This window comes from Chenopodium quinoa, unplaced genomic scaffold (genome assembly GCF_001683475.1).
Source record: "Chenopodium quinoa cultivar QQ74 unplaced genomic scaffold, ASM168347v1, whole genome shotgun sequence".
In the NCBI taxonomy this organism is placed as follows: Eukaryota; Viridiplantae; Streptophyta; class Magnoliopsida; order Caryophyllales; family Amaranthaceae; genus Chenopodium; species Chenopodium quinoa.
The window spans coordinates 85,005-105,510 of NW_018742441.1; the positions used below are offsets into that span (position 1 = coordinate 85,005).

Consider the following 20,506-nt stretch of genomic DNA (forward strand, 5'->3'; position numbering starts at 1 on the left):
AAATCGTAGTTTCCTTCATCACCACTTAACCACAACTCCCTTAAAACAAGGAAGTGTAATTCGTGGGTGGGTGCTTAGGCAGAGCACTTTACAAGGAAGTGGTTTACTGCTTCCTATTTTCTCTCAACTTCCTTGACCAAGTAAAACAACCATTTATAAAGAATATTTTCCAAATCAGATTTTCCAAAATAATAGGATAGAATTAAAAAAAAAAAAAATCTTTTTAACTAACAAGATATTTTAACTCAAAAGATACTTTTCAAAATAAAATTGAAACAAGTTAAAATATGGAAAATAAAATCTTTATCAAATAAAATTAAATCCACTTAAATCCTATCAATTGTACTTAACACAAATACAAGTTGCCTAAAGTAAAGATAAAATACATTAGACTCCTTGATACTCTGAGAAGCTTCGACTCTGAAGCTGCAGTTCCTCACTCAAGGAACTTTCCTTTGAAGCTTCAACTCTTGAGCTTCAGTTCCCTCCAAGGAACACGACTTGATTGATTTCTTTATTCTTCCATAGCTAGCTCTGATCTTCTTCCATGCTCCCTTCTCACTCAAGAATTTCCTAGCACAAACCTGTCATAAATCAAAGCTAAAACCGAAAGTTAAACTTGTTATAGGTTTTCTTAGGTTCCTTGAGTCATCATCAAAACATATAAGGTCAACAATATTCCCCCTTTTTGATGAATGACAAACCTAAGCAAACTCAGTAAAATAAAGAAGTAACAATCAAGTAAATCAGAACTAAAAATATTTAACTAGAATATATCAATGACGAGGAACTGTATTGAAATTATATACCTTATATACCTTGGCATACAGATGGATGGAGAAGCTTGTCAACAATTGAGTTTGCCTCAGCTGATTCTTCTTCAACAACAATATCTTCTAGCTTCTTCAACAAATCAGCCTGGCCTTGAGAGAGAGTTGAAGTGCTTTCCTTCATTACTGAGGTGAGTTCCTTAGAAGCATGCACCAGGTCTCCTACCAGTTTCTCAAGAGCCCCAATCCTCAGGAGTAATGCTAGTTGAGCATCAGACAGCAGCTTGACAACATCTTTGAGTGCCTTCAGTTCCAAAGTGGAACTCACATAACTAAAGGCAGCAAGTCCTGAACCTGCACTTACTGGAGCAGAACGAGCGACAATTTCTTGCATAAACATGCCCTGTTCCCCCTGAACAAAAGCTTTCTCCTCACTGAGATCCACGAAAGCAGCTGGAGCCTCAACTTTCATTTTTGGCTTAACAGCCAACCGAATGCTCTTCCTTTTCCCAGTACCAGAAGTACTACCTTTCCTGCCCTTCTTTTCAGAACTTTCTTCTTTGTCTTTCATTTTTTTTTCTTTTCTTCCTCTCCCTCATTATCCTCTCCTTCCAGCCAATTGTCCAACTCCTCTTCCTCAGTCAAAACCTTAACTCCTTCCTTAGCCTTAGGAGTTTGTTTTGGAAGAAATTGGGTAACACCATCAACAACATGCAAGTTTCTTCTTTCAAGGGTTTTGGGTTGTACAAAATGATTGGTTTGTAGTTTGATATGTTCACAGTTCTCCACTGAAATACCAAAACTCTCAATGAGAGTAATGATCAGATTTGCATATCCTACTTTCAAATGGTTTGCAAGACAGTGGGTGAGGTGTTTTATCATGATGGAAGGGAAATTGATTTGTATTTTGTTTTCAAGGTAGTACATCAGCATAGCATCAAGGTGGTTAGCCTCATTCCTGTGCTAAGTTCTTGGAACTATGGCTAAGTGCACAAAGATAAACAACAATTTCTGAATGGGAGAAAGCAGGTTATGATTAGTTTGGACTTTAGACACCTTTCCACCAATTGATTCCACAATTTCTTTTATAGGCACATTTCCTACACTTTTATCAGTAGCTCCTTTAAAATACTCATCAAACCCCTCACTTGGAGTTCCAAAGATAGCACATAGATAATCAGCATCAAAACTAATTTTCTTATTTTTAACTCTTGACACACAAACACCATCATAATTCTTAAAATTTGCACAGAATTCTTTCAAAGGAGCATGAGCAAGCACATTATTGTAACTTTCACTAAACAATTGCACCCAATTTTGAGCCTCTAAGATTTCAAGTAATTCGGAATACTTACTTACTTCACACCACGGTAAGTTGATGCAGAAACCATGAATGAAGCGTTCAGAGCCTGCTTCGGTTTTCTTGAGAGATGGAGACTTTTCCAACTGAATCTTTTCTCCTAATTCCTCCCAGCCCTGATCCTCAAGTTCCTCCAGTTTTCGTTTCTTGACTCAGCAGGCAAGTTCTTTGGTTTTTCAATAGAGGGTTTTGTTTGATTCTCTTGCTCGTTATCCATGGGTGAATCTTTTTGAGGGGTAACTTGAGGTTTTGGTGAAACATCCATGGGTGAATTCGCTGAATCGGTAAAATGTAGGGTGTACTTTACGGAGTGAGGAGGTGAGGAACAGTGTGTAGGGTTTGGTGTCATTTTATAGGGATGATATTTCAAGGGGTAAAAGTGTCGGTGGAAGAGTGTGGAAGTTTAATTGAATAGTGCAGGTGTCGATTGATGAATGATAGAGAAATTACTTTTAACTTGGTCAGTTTGAAATTTAATGTGATTTGACATGAAGGGTCTAGGTTAATTGAAGATAATCTTTGATCAGAAACTCTGAATTGAATTCGAAGAATCTTGGGTATTTAAATAAAATTTTGATTTGAATTCTAAGGATAAATACTCGAAAATAATTCAAAATCGGAATAGAAGGATAAGATTTTCAAAAGGATAAAATTAATTAACTGACTAGCTAATTAATTCATAAACGGATAAAAAAAATCTGATAGAATATTTGGGAGGAACTTGGAACAAATCAACATAGTTTGTTATAACATGGACATGCCTAATGCAATTTGATTTCATCACATACATCCACAATCCCATATGCAATGCCATACATTCTAATGCTTAGGACTATGTTTATACATATTCAGATTGTGTAAGACATACATTGCATACATAGTTGACTTATACCTTTGCGGGAACTTGAGGTCTTCTTAACTCAATTGTATCATACCAAGTTCCATGCGCATCTTTTCAAATTTATCCCTGCTCAAAGGCTTTTTAAGAATGTCATCAATTTTGATTTTCAGTATCACAAAAATCCAATTTAATTAAGCCTTTTCCAACATTATCCTTGAGAAAATGATGCCTTATGTGAATATGCTTCACTCAAGAATGATGAACTGGATCTTTTGAAATTCATATGGCACTTGTATTGTCACAATAAATGGGAATACAGTTATATTTCATACCATAATCTCTTAATTGTTGTTTAATCCAAAGAACTTGTGAACAACAAGCTGCAACATCCACATACTCAGCTTCAGCAGTTAATAGGGCCACTGTATTTTGTTTCTTGGAGCCCCAAGAAACTAGACATGGTCCGAGGAGCTGGACCATTCCAGAAGTGTTTTTCCTGTTCACCAAATCTCTTGCATAATCAGCATCTGCAAAACCTTTTAAATCAAAAGTATCAATTCTAGGATAGAAGAGACAGAGATTGTCAGTTCCTTTGAGGTATCTTAGAATCCTTTTAACTGTCGTAAGATGAGATTCTTTAGGATTTGATTGAAATCTAGCACATAAACCAACACTAAACGCAATGTCAGGTCTACTAGCAGTTAAATAAAGAAGGGATCCGATCATACCTCTATATTTGGTTTGATCTACACTAGCTCCTTGTAGATCTTCATCCAATCTTGTGCCAGTTCCCATTGGTGTATGATTAGTTTTTGCTTGATCAAGGTTATACTTTTTCAGAAGTTCCTTGACATATTTTTGTTGGTGAATTGCAATTCCTTCTTCAATTTGTTTGATTTGAAGACCAAGGAAGAAGTTGAGTTCTCCCATCATACTCATTTCAAATTCTCCACTCATTAAATCAGCAAAATACTTGCACAAGGTTTCATTAGTTGCACCAAAGATAATATCATCAACATATATTTGAACAACTAATAAGTCAATTCCTTCAGATTTCAAAAACAAAGTTTTATCAATTTTTCCTCTTTTAAAATTATTTTGAAGAAGGAACTTGGAGAGCCTTTCATACCAGGCTCTTGGTGCCTGCTTCAGCCCATAAAGAGCTTTATCAAGCTTAAAGACATGATTAGGAAATTGGGGATTTTCAAAACCAGGAGGCTGTTCCACAAAAACATTTTCTTCAAGAAAACCATTCAAGAAAGCACACTTAACATCCATTTGGTATAATTTAAAACCCATAAATGAAACAAAAGCAATTAATATTCTTATAGCTTCTAACCTTGCAACAGGAGCAAAAGTTTCTTCAAAGTCAATACCTTCTTGTTTGTTATACCCTTTCACAACAAGTCTAGCCTTGTTCCTCACTATAGTTCCATACTCATCCAGCTTGTTTCTGAAAACCCATTTGAGCCTTATAACTTTTTTATTTTTGGGTTTATCTTCTAGATGTCAGACCTTGTTTCTTTCAAATTCATTGAGTTCATCTTGCATGGCAATTATCCAGTCAGCATCTTTGAGAGCTTCTTCATGATTTCTTGGCTCAATTATGGATAGAAAGGCTTGGAAGGCACATAAGTTCCTCATCTGTGATCTGGTTGGAGTTCCTCTGACAATGTCACTTATGATGAGGTCATTAGGTTGAGAGCCTTGATATTTGAAGGGCTTTGGATGAAACTCTCTGGAAGGAACTCCTATTTGAGGCACTTCTTCTTCTACTTCCTCAGGTTCCTCTATGTTGCATGTTTCTTCATGATCTTGTTTCTCCTGAACTTCAGGTGGAGGAACTTCAGCATTTTCCTGATGACCTTGTTCAGGTTCAACTTGTTTTTCCTTGGGATGACTGGTTTCCTCTTCATCATCCTCCCTGTCTCTAACCATACCAATTTCATAATCATTAGAGTCTTGTTCATGCACATTCATAAACATATTAGATTCATCAAATATCACATGAATGCTTTCTTCGACACACATAGTATTTTTATTGTAAACTTTGTAAGCCTTGCTATTTGATGCATAGCCAAGAAACGCAGCTTCATCACTTCTTTCATCAAATTTTCCTATGTTCCTTTTTCCATTATTATGGACAAAGCACCTGCATACAAAAGCTCTAAAGTGAGAAATATTGGGTTTTCTGCCCTTAAACAGTTCATATGGAGTTTTATTGATGATTGGTCTCATCATAACCCGATTTATAATATAGCAAGCAGTGTTGATAGCTTCAGCCCAGAAGTTCCTTGGAAGTCCAATAGCTATGAGCATTGTTCTTGCCATGTCTTCTAGGGTCCCGTTCTTCCTTTCCACAACTCCATTTTGTTGAGGAGTTCTTGGGGCTGAGAAGTTATGATCCATGCCATTTTCTTTGCAGAACTCATCAGATCTTGAATTTTCTTCAGTTCCATGATCTGACCGAATGTGGATAATTTGATTTCCACTAGTCTTCTGCACTTTCTTGGCAAATGACACAAATTCATCAAAGGTTTCATCCTTTATAGACAGAAAAATCACCCAGGTAAATCTAGAAAAATCATCAATAATAACTAGAACATATTTCTTTCCACTTCTACTTTGAACACGCATGGGGCCACACAAATCCATGTGTATGAGTTCCAAAGGCTTGGTGGTGCTTACCATGTTTTTACTTTTAAAAGATGACCTGACTTTCTTGCCTCTCATACATGCATCACAGATATGTTGTACGAGGAACTTGACTGAGGAAGCCCTATGGCCAAGTTCCTTGCTCTAAGTTTATCTATGAGTGAGAAACTAGCATATCCAAAACGTTTATGCCATAATAAAGGATCATCATTAATGGCACTCAGGCATGTAAGGTTGTTCCTTGGGACAGAATTGAGATGCACAATATAAGTGTTCCCTTTCCTAGTTCCTTCAAGAACAACCCTTCCTGTTTTGTCATTAATGATGTTGCATGAATTAGAAGTAAAACTTACAGAGTTTCCTTTGTCACAAAATTGTGATATGCTCAGCAAATTGTGCATCAAACCCTCGACCAAAAGTACATTTTCAATTGAATGGGAACTTGACCTTCCAACTTTTCCTTTTCCAATAACTTCTCCTTTCTTGTTGTCTCCAAAGGTCACAGTTCCTCCAGAATAGGTCTCAAGTGAGAGGGATTTTGATTTGTCTCCTGTCATATGCTTTGAACAACCGCTGTCGAGGTACCAAGTGTTGTTCCCCCTCACTAGGACCTGCAAAAGAACTCATTGATTAGTTCAGGAACCCAGGTTTCCTTGGGTTCCTTGGACGTTGAAGCAATATCAGATTTTTTAACCCAAACTTGCTTAACATTATTACTAACGGATTGTTCCTTCTTATAACAAGTATTCACTAAGTGACCTGTTTTCCCACAAAAGGAACAAACTTTATAGCTAGGTAAATCAACATATTTCTTTTTACCTTTATGCTTAGATCGAATGTATCCTAGTCCTTCAGTTCTTTTGGTTTGAGCATTCTCAATCCATTTAGGTACACCAAGCAGACTAGTGCTTCTTTCTTTTCTGATTGCAAGTTCCTTTTCTAAATTAGCCTTTTCAATTCTTAACTCATCAAGATTGTGTTTTAATTTTTCAAAATCTTCATTAAACTTAGGCAATGATTTAGAAGAGGAACTTGACGATTTGAAGTCAGTACTGGCAAGCTTGTATTGAGTCAGTTCTACATTAACCATAATATTTTCATACTTGAGTTTTTCATTCATTTCTTTTAGAAGAAGATTCTTATAAAAAAGATCAAAGAATCTGCCTTGAACATCAGTACGCTGGTTCTCAATCCAGGTAGCGTGTTCCTTGCAGACTTTAAGAGCTTTTTCACATTCATTAAGATTTTTAATATCTATTATCCAATCATCTTCCATTTCTAAAATGTAATCAATAAGTACTTCTTTAGGAAGTGTTCTAAGATAATTAGGATCAGCACGTACCTCTTTAGCCAGTTCATCATTGTAGGCCTTTTCATCACGTTTGGCCATTAGACATAAATTGGTTGTTTCTTCTTCAGGTTGTTCCTCCTCATCATCACTCTCAAAATCTCCCCAAGCAGCAATCATAGCCTTCCTAATGTCTGTTTTGTTGTAAGGAGTTTTGTTGCTCTTGTTCTGTTCCTTGGCCTTCCCTTTACCTTTCTCAGTCTCCCACAAGGGACATTCACGAATAAAGTGATCTAGGGATCTACATTTGTGACATCAAGAATCGGCCTTTGAGTTAGAGGACTTTTTGGTGAAGTTCCTTGTTCTATTATTTCGATTGAACATTCTTTTGAACCTTCTCACCAACATAGCCGCTTCTTTTTCATCTACCTTAGATTCTTCTTGATCACCAGCTTTGAGAGCTAAGCCTTTTCCTTTGTTCCCTTCACTATTGCTTGTTCCTAAGTGAAACTCATGAGTCATGAGGGAACCGACAAGTTTCTCAATGTTGAATTTCGTGAAGTCCTTAGTTTCTTGTAGGGCAGTCACCTTGGCTCTCCATCTTTGATCTTGAGGGAGGCTCCTTAGAACTTTCCTGACCTGCTCATCAATAGGTATTTGATTTCCAAGAGAAACAAGCTCATTAATAATGTTAGTGAACCTTGTTAACATTTCCTGGATAGTTTCTTTAGATTGCATTTCAAAACGTTCATATTTAGACATAAACATATCAATTTTAGAGCATTTCACTTCATTAGTTCCTTCATGTGTTACTTGTAGTAAATCCCAAATTTCTTTAGCATTTTTACATCCCATAACACGATTGTGTTCATGGGGACCAAGACCACAATGAAATAATTTAACAGCAAGTGCATTAATTTTCATTTTTTCAAAATCTTCCTTATGTAACTCAGACATGGGTTTAGGTACTACCTCATTTTCACCAACTGTTTTGGTGATTTCGAAATCACCAACTTCAATAACTCTCCAAACTTGGTAGTTGTCAGCTTTGATAAAAATTTCTATCCTGTTCTTCCAATAGGTGTAGAACTTCCCATTGAACATAGGAGGACGCTGCGTAGAGTAACCTTCTTCCAGTTTCTCGTGATTGTTCATGTTGCTTCCAGGAACTTAACTCGTCAGGGTTTCCTGATTTCTTCGAGGAACAGGCTCTGATACCAATTGTTGACTCGAATGAACAATACAAGAGGGGGGTGAATTGTATTGTAGAGGAACTAGGGTAATTTTCGCGGAATTTATAAAGGAACTCGAATAAAAACTAAAAGTGCAAAGAGAGATTTTACGTGGAAAACTTCTTGGCCCTAACCAAGAAGAAAAACCACGTCCACAAGAGATTTTAAACTCAATTCTTAATAATAATAGGGCAAACAACCTATTACAAATTAAGACTCTAAACTCAAGTTCCTCTATGAACTTAAGCTCCCTTCAACTGATCCCTCAACCAGTCGAACTCTCAAACACTCTCTCTTTCTCCTTGCTTCACTCAAAGCAATCAAACACTCTTAGAGTTTCCCCAAACTCTAACCCAATACAACTCAAAGATTAAACTCTAAATTTCTAAGTACAAAGACACTCAAGGACTTAAGTGGATTATGACTCTTTTTAAAAGCTAAAAGACTGTAATGCTCAAGTGTGTTTTTCCAACTGAAAAACCAAGGCTATTTATAAAAGAGTTTGGCAGTTAAATCGTAGTTGCCTTCATAACCACTTAACCACAACTCCCTTAAAACAAGGAAGTGTAATTCGTGCGTGGGTGCTTGGGCAGCAAGCTGAGCACTTTACAAGGAGGTGGTTTACTGCTTCCTATTTTCTCTCAACTTCCTTGACCAAGTAAAATAGTCGTTTATAAAGAATATTTTCCAAATCAGATTTTCCAAAATAATAGGATAGAATTAAAATAGAAAATCTTTTTAACTAACAAGATATTTTAACTCAAAAGATATTTTTCAAAATAAAATTGAAACAAGTTAAAATATGGAAAATAAAATCTTTATCAAATAAAATTGAATCCACTTAAATCCTATCAATTGTACTTAACACAAATACAAGTTGCCTAAAGTAAAGATAAAATACATTAGACTCCTTGATACTCTGAGAAGCTTCGACTCTGAAGCTGCAGTTCCTCACTCAAGGAACTTTCCTTTGAAGCTTCAACTCTTGAGCTTCAGTTCCCTCCAAGGAACACGACTTGATTGATTTCTTTATTCTTCCATAGCTAGCTCTGATCTTCTTCCATGCTCCCTTCTCACTCAAGAATTTCCTAGCACAAACCTGTCATAAATCAAAGCTAAAACCGAAAGTTAAACTTGTTATAGGTTTGCTTAGGTTCCTTGAGTCATCATCAAAACATATAAGGTCAATAATATGACTTTGAGAATCTTCTCATTCCTTAATCAAAGCGTTTAGCGTGAGACTGGACTCACGTGAGTCCGGGCTCCTTAATTAAAAAGGTGCGGGCCTGATCAACCCGACCAAAGCCCGCGCGCCATTTTATACAGTGTCTGAATATTTCGTTTTCATCATTTTCATAAAATATCGTGCGCCGTCATTCACTGAAAATTTCGAACGCTTTCATTTCATCAAATTTCAACCACTTCATTTCCTCAAGTTTCAGAGAATTCTAATCTTCAAATTCCATAAAAAAATGGAGAAATCAAACAATAGAATGATGATTGAAGGAGATTCTGATTCACCTATAGAATTAATTTCTAGCTCAATTATTGCTGGAAAAGGTACAATTTAGTTCATACTTTTGATTGTATGTAATTTCGAATCATATATAATTAATTTCAAATTACATATAATTTAGTTCATGATTTCAGATTGTATCATAGTGAATTTGAAATATGAATTTCGACTTATAATTCGCATGCAAGCCAAATTGAATTTCAGATCGTATTAAATTTCGATTTAATATCAAATCGTATTTAAATTCAAGTTAATTTCAACTTATTATTTGCAATCAACGCCAATCGAATTTCAGATCGTAGTTAATTTCGACTTATAATTTGAAATCTGGCTTAATTTATATTCCAATCGAATTTGAAATCAGGCTTAATTTATATTTCACGAATTGTATATATTACATGTAGTAGAAAATTAATTTTAATTTGAATCCATTTTTTTTGATAATTTTAGAGTGAAATTCAAATATACTAACACTAATGATGAATGCAGCAGATAATGTAATTTTAGGAGACAATATCAATGAAGAAAGAGATGATGAAGAAAGAGATGAAGATGCTGCAAGTATAATAGGTATACTGATAATTAAATGTTCTGTAAAATTATTAAATGCTCTGTAATTTATTGATGTAGTTGCAGACAATATAATTCCTGACTAATATTATCTTAAACCTGACTGAATTAATTTTATTCCTATGGAAACCTATTTCCTAAAAAAAATTATATGGAAATTAGTGAAAATAATGTAATTCCTGACAATTTCAAAATATTTCTGACTGGATTAAAAATTCTAGTATTCCTGTCTGAATATTATTTTAAACTTGACTATTATTATTTTAAAACTGACTATCATTATTTTAAACCTGACTATCATTATCTATTTCCTGACTAATATTATTTATTTTCTTTCCATTCCTATAATTTCTAATCATCATTATCTATTTCCTGAGTAAGATAATATATTTCCTAACTAATATATTGTAATTTCTGATCAGAAAAATATTTCTGACTTGATAAAAAAATCTTATTTCTGTATGCTATAATATATCTTACTATTATTATCTTAAAATTGACTATCATTATCTGTTTTCTGACCAGCATTATCTAATTCCTGACTAAGATATGCTAATTCCTGAGTATTATAAATTTTAAAAACATTTAATTACTGTATATAATATTGATAATACAATTCCTGACTATTATTATTTGTTTCGTGACTAATATTATCTTAAACCTGACTGAGTTAATTTTATTCCTGACTAGTATATTGTAATACCTGATCTAAAAAATCTAATTCCTGACTAAGATATACTAATTCCTGAGTATTATAAATTTCAAAAAACATTTAATTACTTTATAACGTCTTACAAAACAAAAAATAAAATTCCCCTCAAAAAAAAAAAATAACATCAACTAAATTTACAAAAAAATACATATTACTGAAATGTTATGTTTTTAATTATAATAAATTGCAAAACATTGAAGATAAGCTACTAATAACATCCTCTATTTTAATTCTTTTTGCCTCTTTACCTAGTTGGCTTGCCTATTCTCTTTTTCTCTTTCTCTTCTTAGCTTCTTCTTCCGCAAAAATTAAACGTAATCCATCAAGAAATTCAGCCCAGTCTGACACCATGCCATTGTGAAAACCATAACCATTATGCCTCATAATGTCATATGCAACCCACCATTCATTTGAATTATGATTTCTTCATACTATTTCTGGAATCCAAAATTTATAATACCATAATTCATTATAATATTTACATGTACAATTAATCATCGTCTGGGATTTGAAGGTGCACCTAGGGAAAATATGCATGCATAATATCTCTTCAATTGCTAGTGCTGGATGTGCATCTTCTAAGGCATCAATTGGGTGTGCAATTTGATTAGCCATCTAAACAAAACAAAATAAACACATAAATCATAATAAAACAAAATAAAATAAACTAACAAATGTATGATCATAATAGGAAAAAAAAATATACTTTTTGTAGTAGCAGTAGTTATATTCTTATAAAATTAATTAAAATTCAAACTGAAGCAATTTATAGTTTTATATGTCTTTTTTTTTTTTTCTGAATATAGTTTCTTATATATAATGTTTAGAACGTGAATTGGTGCAGTGTTTTGGAAGAAGGAAGGTCATGCCTTTTCAAATATGTCTTTTTCATTTATAATTAACCTCTATTCTAGTAAATTCAATTCATTTTATTCAATTAATTTTATGTCTGGTAAATGATTTTACGTGTTTTTTGAGTGTTTATGTTTTGGAAGAGGGAAGGTCATGACTTTTCAAATTCTAATTCTTGTATGCAATAATTTTTTTTTTTCTGAATATAGTTTCTTGTACACTGTGGTTTCTTATATATAATGTTTAGAACGTGAATTGGTGCAGTGTTTTGGAAGAGGGATGGTCATGCCTTTCCAAATATGTGTTTTTCATTTATAATTAACCTCTGTTCTAGTAAATTCATTTCATTTTATTCAATTAATTTTATGTCTGGTAAATGATTTTACGTGTTTTTTGAGTGTTTATGTTTTGGAAGAGGGAAAGTCATGACTTTTCAAATTCTAATTCTTGTATGCAATAATCTAACTGACTATTTTTATCTTAAACCTGACTATATCATTTATGTCCTAAGTAATTTGTTATCTATTTTCCTGACTGAGATAATTTTATTCCTGACTATTATAATCTAATTTCTAATTCAAACCATTTTTTGACTATTTTTTGAGTAATATTTTGACTATTTTTTGTGACTGAAATTAGATTAATAAAATTGTTTCAATTTAATTTCTGATTGAAACAATTTTATTCCTGAAATATACAATCTAATTCTTGATATATTCAAATTAATTCCTAATCAAAATATTTTAATACCTGACATACAGAATTTAATTCCTGACAAAACAAATCTAATAAATGACAAAAATAATCTAATTCCTGAAAATAATGAACAATGAACAACATATTATAATAAGATACAAATATTATTATTTCTGAATGATATAATTTTATTACTAACCAATATTACCTATTTCCCGATTAATATAATCCTAAACCAGACTGAGATGATTTATTTCCTGACTAGTATTTAGTAATTCCTGATTTAAATAATCTAATTCCTGACTAAGACATGGTAATTCTTAAGTATTATAAATTTTAAAAAAATTTATTTACTGTGTATAATATTGTAATTCCTGACAAAAATAAATTATGATATGTTTCATATGTATACTTTTGTTGCAGATTATTACAAATATGACAAGGATGAAAACATAAGAAGATGTCTAGCAAGTTATACATCATCAAACTACAATGAGGGATATGTGTTATACAAAGCTCATTCAAGATCTGTTGGTTTCAGTGTCAGAAAATCAACAAAGAGAAGAGATACCAATGATAAATTGTATGAGTTTTATTTTAGATGTTCTAAGGAAGGACATACAAAGGGTAAAATGAAGATAGCAGGTGAACAAAATTCAGTGAAAATACCCATATTGGGTAAAACTGGAGAAAAAAAGAGAAAAGATAGGGAGGTAAATGAGACAAGAACTAGATGCAAAGCCCATATTCGTTTCAAGAAAAACAAAGAAGGAAATTTTGAAGCTGTTACACATGAGTTAAAGCATAATCATGAATTGGTTATAGCAGTTCAACGACATCATCTAAGATCAGAAAGGCAAATATCAGCTCCAATGGGTGAACTAATTGAGAGCATGATTGAGAGTGGTATTAAACCAATGGATGCTTATAATTATATAAGCAATGAAGCTAGAGGAGAAGAATGTGTAGGTCATACTAAGAGAGATCACCTTAATTATGTATCAAGGGTGAAAATGAGTATGGTTGAAGGTGGAGACATGCAAAATGTATTAGACACCCTTCAAGAAAGAGCAGATCAAGATCCTTCATTCTTTTATAGATTGAAATTTGGAGAAGAAAATAATGTTGTGAGCTATTTTTGGCGTGAATCCCAAATGCTTGAAGATTTCAAATCTTATGGTGATGTTTTAATCTTCGATACAACATACAGAACAAACAAATATGGGTTGATATGTGCTCCATTTGTTGGTATAAACAATCACTGAAAAACAACAATGTTTGGATGTGCATTCATAACTGATCAATCTTCAAAAAGTCAATGTGTGGAATTGAACTAAAATCAATCTTCCCTGATCAAGATCTTGCAATGAACAACGCCATACCAGAGGTAAGCAGTTTCAACTTAATATTTGTATTTGTATTTTATATTGGGATATGTTTTGTATCAAATAAAATAATCTTGAATTTTTTATTTAATTCTTAATAATTATAAACTAACTATATAATGTATTACCTGAAAAAAGTATTAAGCCTGACTTAAATCAATCAATGCCTAAGATAAAACACATTATATCTGACTAATATTTTCTAATTCCTGTCTAAGTTAAATGTATTTATGAGTTAAAAATATCAAATAATAAACAAAAATTAAACTCTGAAATATTTAAATCCTGACTGAAATATTGTTATATCTGACTAGAATTATTTTATATCTGACTATAATATACGAATAGATGAATAAAATTTTATATCTAATTTAAACATTTAAATACCTGACTAATAAACTGTTATGCCTCACAAAAATAAATTAAAAACTAATGGAGTTATCTAATATCTGACATTAACTCTTTAATACCTGACAAAAATATGTCAATTACTGCCATAATTTATATAATAGCTGACTGTAAAATGAAATTATTTGATTTCTGTCTAAGTAATGACTATAACTTTACTAATGCCTAATGAATATCATGTAATATCTGATGAAAATAATATAAAAATTGATGAAGAAAATAAATTTTATAATTGACATTATATATTTAATATGTAATTAAAACACTTTAATTCCTGGCTAACAAATTGTTATGCCTGACAAAAATAGATTAATAACTGACATGAGTTATATAATATCTTATTTTGACTTTAAAATACCTGACAAAAATTTATTAATTACTGCAATTACTTATCTAATATCTGACTATAAAATGAAACTATTTGAATATCATGTAATTCCTTATGAATTTCATGTAATTTTTGATCAAAATAATCTAAAAACTGACTAATATATTATTATGCCTGACAAAAATAGATTAATAACTGACGTAAATCAAATAACACTAATTAAAGTCTGAAAATATTTAATTCCTGGCTAAAATATAGTAATATCTGTCTAGAATCATTTTATATTTGACTTTAATATAAGAATAGCTGAATAAAATTTTATCGTTCCTTAGAAAAACACAACAAAAAAAATTTTCTGAGAGATATGATTTATTTCCTGCCCTAAATAATATAATACCTGACTAAAAATATATTAATCATGAAAGAAATAATATTATTTCTGATTTTTAATACAATGGAATAACTTAAATCACCTTAATTCCTATTAAATGATTTTAATCTATTATCTGACTATAATACTTTAAATGCCGACTAATATATTATTATGCCTGACAAAAATAGAAAAATAACTGACGTTAATTATATAATATCTGACTGTTACTCTTTAATTCCTGACTAAAATATTATTATTCTTGAGTAAAATATTATTATGCCTGACATAAATCAACCAATCCAAAAATGAAACAAATGACTAATAAAATCTAATTCCTGTCTAAGTTAAGCTTATTTCTGAGTTAAAAATATTAATTCCAAAACAGTAATTAAAATCTGAATATATTGAAATACTGATTAAAATATAATATTATCTGTCAAAAATTATCTAATTCTGACTATAAAATATGAAAACTGAATTAAATTTTACAATTCCTTACACAAATACAACAAAAATAATTTCTAAGAAATATGATTTGATTCGTGCCATAAATAATATAATAACTGAGTAAAAGAATAATAATCCTGAAAGAAAAAATATTATTCCTGATTAAAAAAGCATGTTAATTCCTGCATAAATTATTATAATTTCAGACTAAAATAAAACTGTTCCTGATGAAATTAATCTAATTTCTTAACGAAAGAATTATATTCCTTATTGAGGTAACATAGTGCAATTATTCAGAAGTGTTTTTTCATTCACAAACATTATGCACATAAAAGAAAATTAACATCTGACTAATAAAATGAAACAACTGGCTAATAAAATCTAATTCCTGTCTAAGTTAAGCTTATTTCTAAGTTAAAAATATTAATTCCAAAACAGTAATTAAAATCTGAATATATTGAAATACTGATTAAAATATAGTATTATCTCTCAAAAATTATCTAATATCTGACTATAAAATATGAAAACTGAATTAAATTTTACAATTCATTACACAAATACAACAAAAATAATTTCTAAGAAATATGATTTGATTCTTGCCATAAATAATATAATAACTGAGTAAAAGAATAATAATCCTGAAAGAAAAAATATTATTCCTGATTAAAAAAGCATGTTAATTCCTGCATAAATTATTATAATTCCAAACTAAAATAAACTGTTCCTGATGAAATTAATCTAATTTTTGAACGAAAAAATTATATTCCTTATTGAGGTAACAATTTAATTATGACAAACATAATTTTATACCTGCTATAAATTATTATTTTTTATTAATATAAACTTATTTATTACAAACTTTATAAACTTATTAATATAATATTTACAAATAAACTTATACATTAATACCATTTTCTGCTTCAGTAGGAACCCTCTCATTACCATCAGGACGAAAAACGCTAATGTAAAAATTTGAATCATTATCATAATAAATATCCAGTCTTTCTCCTTCAACAATATTAATTGATGATACAAAGCTTGTCCAACCATCATCAATTAAACAACCACCACAAGTTCCTGTATTTTGTGGAACGCTTAACACTCTAACCTTCCAAAATCTTCCATTATTTCCACGATAGACTCTAACGGGACCTGTGAATCTTAACAGAAAACTTTTCCAATCTACAGGAAGTGGCTGAAAAAAAAACACAAAACAGAATTAAAACATTAAATATTTACTAAGATACAAAACAAAAAAAAATATAAAGCTAAATATTTTTACCAAACTAAACCGATAAATTGATCTGAACTTAAACATTTTGCCAAATTTTCATTGAAATCAGCCATTGTCTTCAAAAATGTACAAAAAAAAAGTACTCAACCTTATATAGAAACAATAGAGGTTGTTAATTTAAGGTTTTTAATAGAAAAACTTGATTTAAACAACCTTTAAATAGAAAATATGTTATGTATGAACAAAAATAATTGTCATGTAATTTAACAGAAGAAATTATGACTTTTCTCTGTTTTTTATGACTTCTTCATGATGGAATAAATTACTTTAAAATTATATGACTTCTTCAGTTTTATCTGATTAGTATGACTTTTTGATAATGCAATTAAATACTTTTCAGTTTTTTAAAGATATTTTATGACTTTTTGAAGTTGCAATTAAATACTTTTTCAGTTTTATATAACTTTATTTTGACTTTAGTCAAATTTGTATAACTTTTTTATCATAAAATATATTATATTTTGATATTTTATAACTTTTTATGATATATGAACACTTATGATTCAAGGGGAAAACAAAATTGTTTTTACTGAAAACTTTAACATTATTCCTGATATTTAGATTCTTATTTATGATTATACATATCTTATTCATACTTATACGTACCTTATTTCTGATATTTTAATCTTATTCCTGATATTTTAATCTTATTCCTGATATAGATATATTGTTATGACTGACAATAAAGATATTATTCCTGATATAGATATATTTATTCCCGACCTTTATTATTTTATGACAAATGTAATAATTCTTTTTTTAGGAAATGCAACTACGGATCATTCATTAATAAACACTCCTTGGAGGCAATCAATAACAAAGAATTTCTACAACCTTGTAAGTATATGTCAAGGGAATGAAGAAGCAACAAAATTATGTGATGATGCTTTGGAAAAAATGTACAAATCTGTAAAAAAAAGTGTTCCAAACAAATGAAGAAAAAATTTGTGAGCTTGATGAAGAACAAGAGAGAAGGGATGCTGTAAAAGATCCAAAACAACCAAAAACAAAAGGAAGGCCAAAGAAAAACAAAAGAATTAGAGGGCATTTTGAAAGAAGAAGAACAACAACTAGAGATCCAAATGAGTTTGGTACCAAAACTCCAAATCCACAGCTCATTTAATATTGAGACATTCATCAAATAATTTTTATTCATTAAAAATATTTGTAAAAAATATTATTTATAATTCTAGTATATTTTGATTTGATATTTTAGATTTATAATCAAAATTAAGTTTTGATAATTTTAATTATTCCTGACATAATTAATCAAATTTCTGAAGAAAATAATTCTATTCCTGACTAACATGTTTTATTTCCTGATAAACATCACTCATTTCATAAATCTAATTTCTGAATATAGTAATGATATTACTGACTAATATGATTTATTCTTTGATAATATTCACTCATTCCTTGAATATTATCTCCTAACTAAGTTTTGTTTTTCTTGATAAAAATAAACTAACTTATGCAAAAACACACATGTACACCTGATTGATAATATTAAGAAAAAGCAAAATATATACATATATAAATAACTGTATAAAAAAAGTTTATCAACCAAAACAAACCTAATATTTAACTACAAAAAGGTAATATATATACAAAATAAAACTATCTAACTTTGGTTTATATTCTGCTGTTTTTCCATTTCCTGTAGTTTCTTCTGCTCCAACTTGTATCTCCTATCTTTTTCTTTCTGTATAGCTTCTACATCCTTTTTATATTGAGCCTCCAGCTTCTTCCTTGCAGGTTGAGCTTTTAAAATTTTGTCTTTGTTAATAGAAAATTCAATGCAAGAATTCCATAATTGCTTGCGCAAAAAATTGTCTTCTCTATTAACCAAATTATATACTATTCTGCATCTATACAACTTCCAATTTTGTTTCTGCAAATTTATACAAAAATAAAGAAATAAAAACACTAAAAAATAATTAGTTTAAATAACAAAAAATATCAAGACAGAAAAACACTTACACTTTTTAAATCAACTAGTCCTCCATCAAATCCATTGTATTTTTGCATACACATTAATGCAAAAAGCCCACAATCATAATTTTCATTGCTAATCTTCCAACTAAAAACTGGAGTATTCCATTCCAAGTCAGGAACTATTTCCGCTAAAGGATGTTCTTTATTTCGCAAAAAACGATGAACAACTCTGATCTGTAAATATAAATATATATATATATATATATATATATATATATATATATATATATATATATATATATATATTAGGATCCAAAAGTGTAATATTTAAGAAACAAAATGAAATAGTTACTAGACAAAAAACTTACCAAATACTTATCAATTAAATCCAAGTGAGATCGATCAATGTCAGTCCTGTTATTTATCCAATCTATACGTGGATTGTATCAGGAATAAAATTGAAAACCATAAGAGTATAGTGATTTTTGTACCAAATGGAAAAGATTAACTACAACAATAAAACAAAAAAAAAAGTTAAATTATTATAAGTTATAAGACAATACCAGACTTAAATTTTTATATTTTTATCTGTTAATTTTATAAATCATAAGAGTCTAGTTTTATCTGAGTTTTACCATGTCTGACTGAATGATAAATGACATAAATAATCTAATACTTGATAATTCCTGACAAATAATATCTAATTACTGATTATAATAATATAATTTCTGACAAAATATTAAAATCTTTGATAATTCCTGACTAAATATATCTAATTACTAATTATAATAATATAATTTCTGACTAAACATAATAATAATATATTATCTTAAACTTGACAATGTTAAATCCAAAACTTGAACTCTTAGACTATAAATTATTAATATCTGACTAAAATTTAATTTCTAATCAATATATCTTAATTCCTGAATAGAATAACAATATTTAAGACTTAAATTGTTAAATCTGACAAAATACAACAATACATGATCTAAATCATCTAATATCTGACTAAGCATAGTAATTCCTGACTAATAAAATCTTATTCCTGATTATTATAATCAAATTCATGATTAAATATTGTAATGTTAATCCAACACTCTAAAACCTAAAATTGTCTAATTACTACATTAAATATCTTTATACATGAAAAAATTAGATTAATACCTAATTATAAAAGCTAGTATTTGAATTTAAAAATATATTACCTGAGTAAAAACAACAAAATAAATTTAATAACTTACCAACTCTGCTTCTGCTATGTTTAACTTTGAAAAACGATCAACCCATTTTTCAATGGAAGCATAAACATCATTAGCATCATGTTTTTTCAATTCCAGATTGAGCTCTAATTTTTTCAACTTCTCCTTAAAAGTTGCATATTCTTCTAGATTATTTTCCAAAGAATTCAAAATTTTTCCTGTTCTTTTATCATCTTGACATCTTTTTTGTAATTATCTCTCTTTATTAAATATCTCTGTACAGAATCCTACAAAAAAAAAAAATTTGAAACATATATTATGTTATATACATTAAAATTCTAAACATTATAAGTAAAGATAAAAAAAAAAAAAAAAACTTATAGCAACTCCAGTAAAAAAAAAACAAATCTTTTGTACTGAAATATTCCTTTGTTAGCTATTTGGCTATCTTCAAGATTCAAAGCAGAAGCACAAGTATCATGAATAGCACTATTAATCCAGACAGAGGGGCGCACCGAACAAAACTCCTCTTTCACCAAAATAATATCGCTTTGGGAAAGATCTTCAGTTTTAAACTGATTGATAACATCACCTGTATCTTGCACATACAAACTGTTGTTAGGCGCCTTAACTCCCTCATCT

The 20,506-nt window shown here is 30.1% G+C and overlaps 2 protein-coding genes across 2 annotated transcripts; one reads left to right on the top strand and one right to left on the bottom strand.

Annotated features, from left to right (window-relative positions):
* Window positions 1–4,480: 4,480 nt before the first annotated feature.
* Window positions 4,481–8,069, bottom strand: LOC110716698. Its single transcript, XM_021895342.1, has 5 exons — window positions 7,309–8,069; window positions 6,348–7,215; window positions 5,707–6,237; window positions 5,124–5,515; window positions 4,481–5,033 (listed from the first exon to the last, which is right to left on the bottom strand). The coding sequence occupies exons 1-5, from the start codon at window positions 8,067–8,069 to the stop codon at window positions 4,481–4,483; spliced, it is 3,105 nt and encodes a 1,034-aa protein (XP_021751034.1).
* A 2,072-nt stretch (window positions 8,070–10,141) lies between these two features.
* LOC110716709 (protein FAR1-RELATED SEQUENCE 5-like) lies at window positions 10,142–13,757 on the top strand. The gene is made up of 2 exons (XM_021895347.1): window positions 10,142–10,232; window positions 12,916–13,757. The coding sequence occupies exons 1-2, from the start codon at window positions 10,142–10,144 to the stop codon at window positions 13,755–13,757; spliced, it is 933 nt and encodes a 310-aa protein (XP_021751039.1).
* Window positions 13,758–20,506: the final 6,749 nt, after the last annotated feature.

Bases quoted from the DNA above. Each gene is read 5' to 3' on its own strand.
- LOC110716709 (XM_021895347.1), top strand. From the start codon at position 10,142: ATGAATGCAGCAGATAATGTAATTTTAGGAGACAATATCAATGAAGAA. The intron at 10,233-12,915 runs GTATACTGATAA...CTTTTGTTGCAG, and splicing joins AGATGCTGCAAGTATAATAG to ATTATTACAAATATGACAAG.
- LOC110716698 (XM_021895342.1), bottom strand. From the start codon at position 8,069: ATGAACAATCACGAGAAACTGGAAGAAGGTTACTCTACGCAGCGTCCT. The intron at 7,216-7,308 runs GTTCAAAAGAAT...TCACAAATGTAG, and splicing joins GCGGCTATGTTGGTGAGAAG to ATCCCTAGATCACTTTATTC. The intron at 5,034-5,123 runs GTGCTTTGTCCA...TGCATCAAATAG, and splicing joins TTTAGAGCTTTTGTATGCAG to CAAGGCTTACAAAGTTTACA.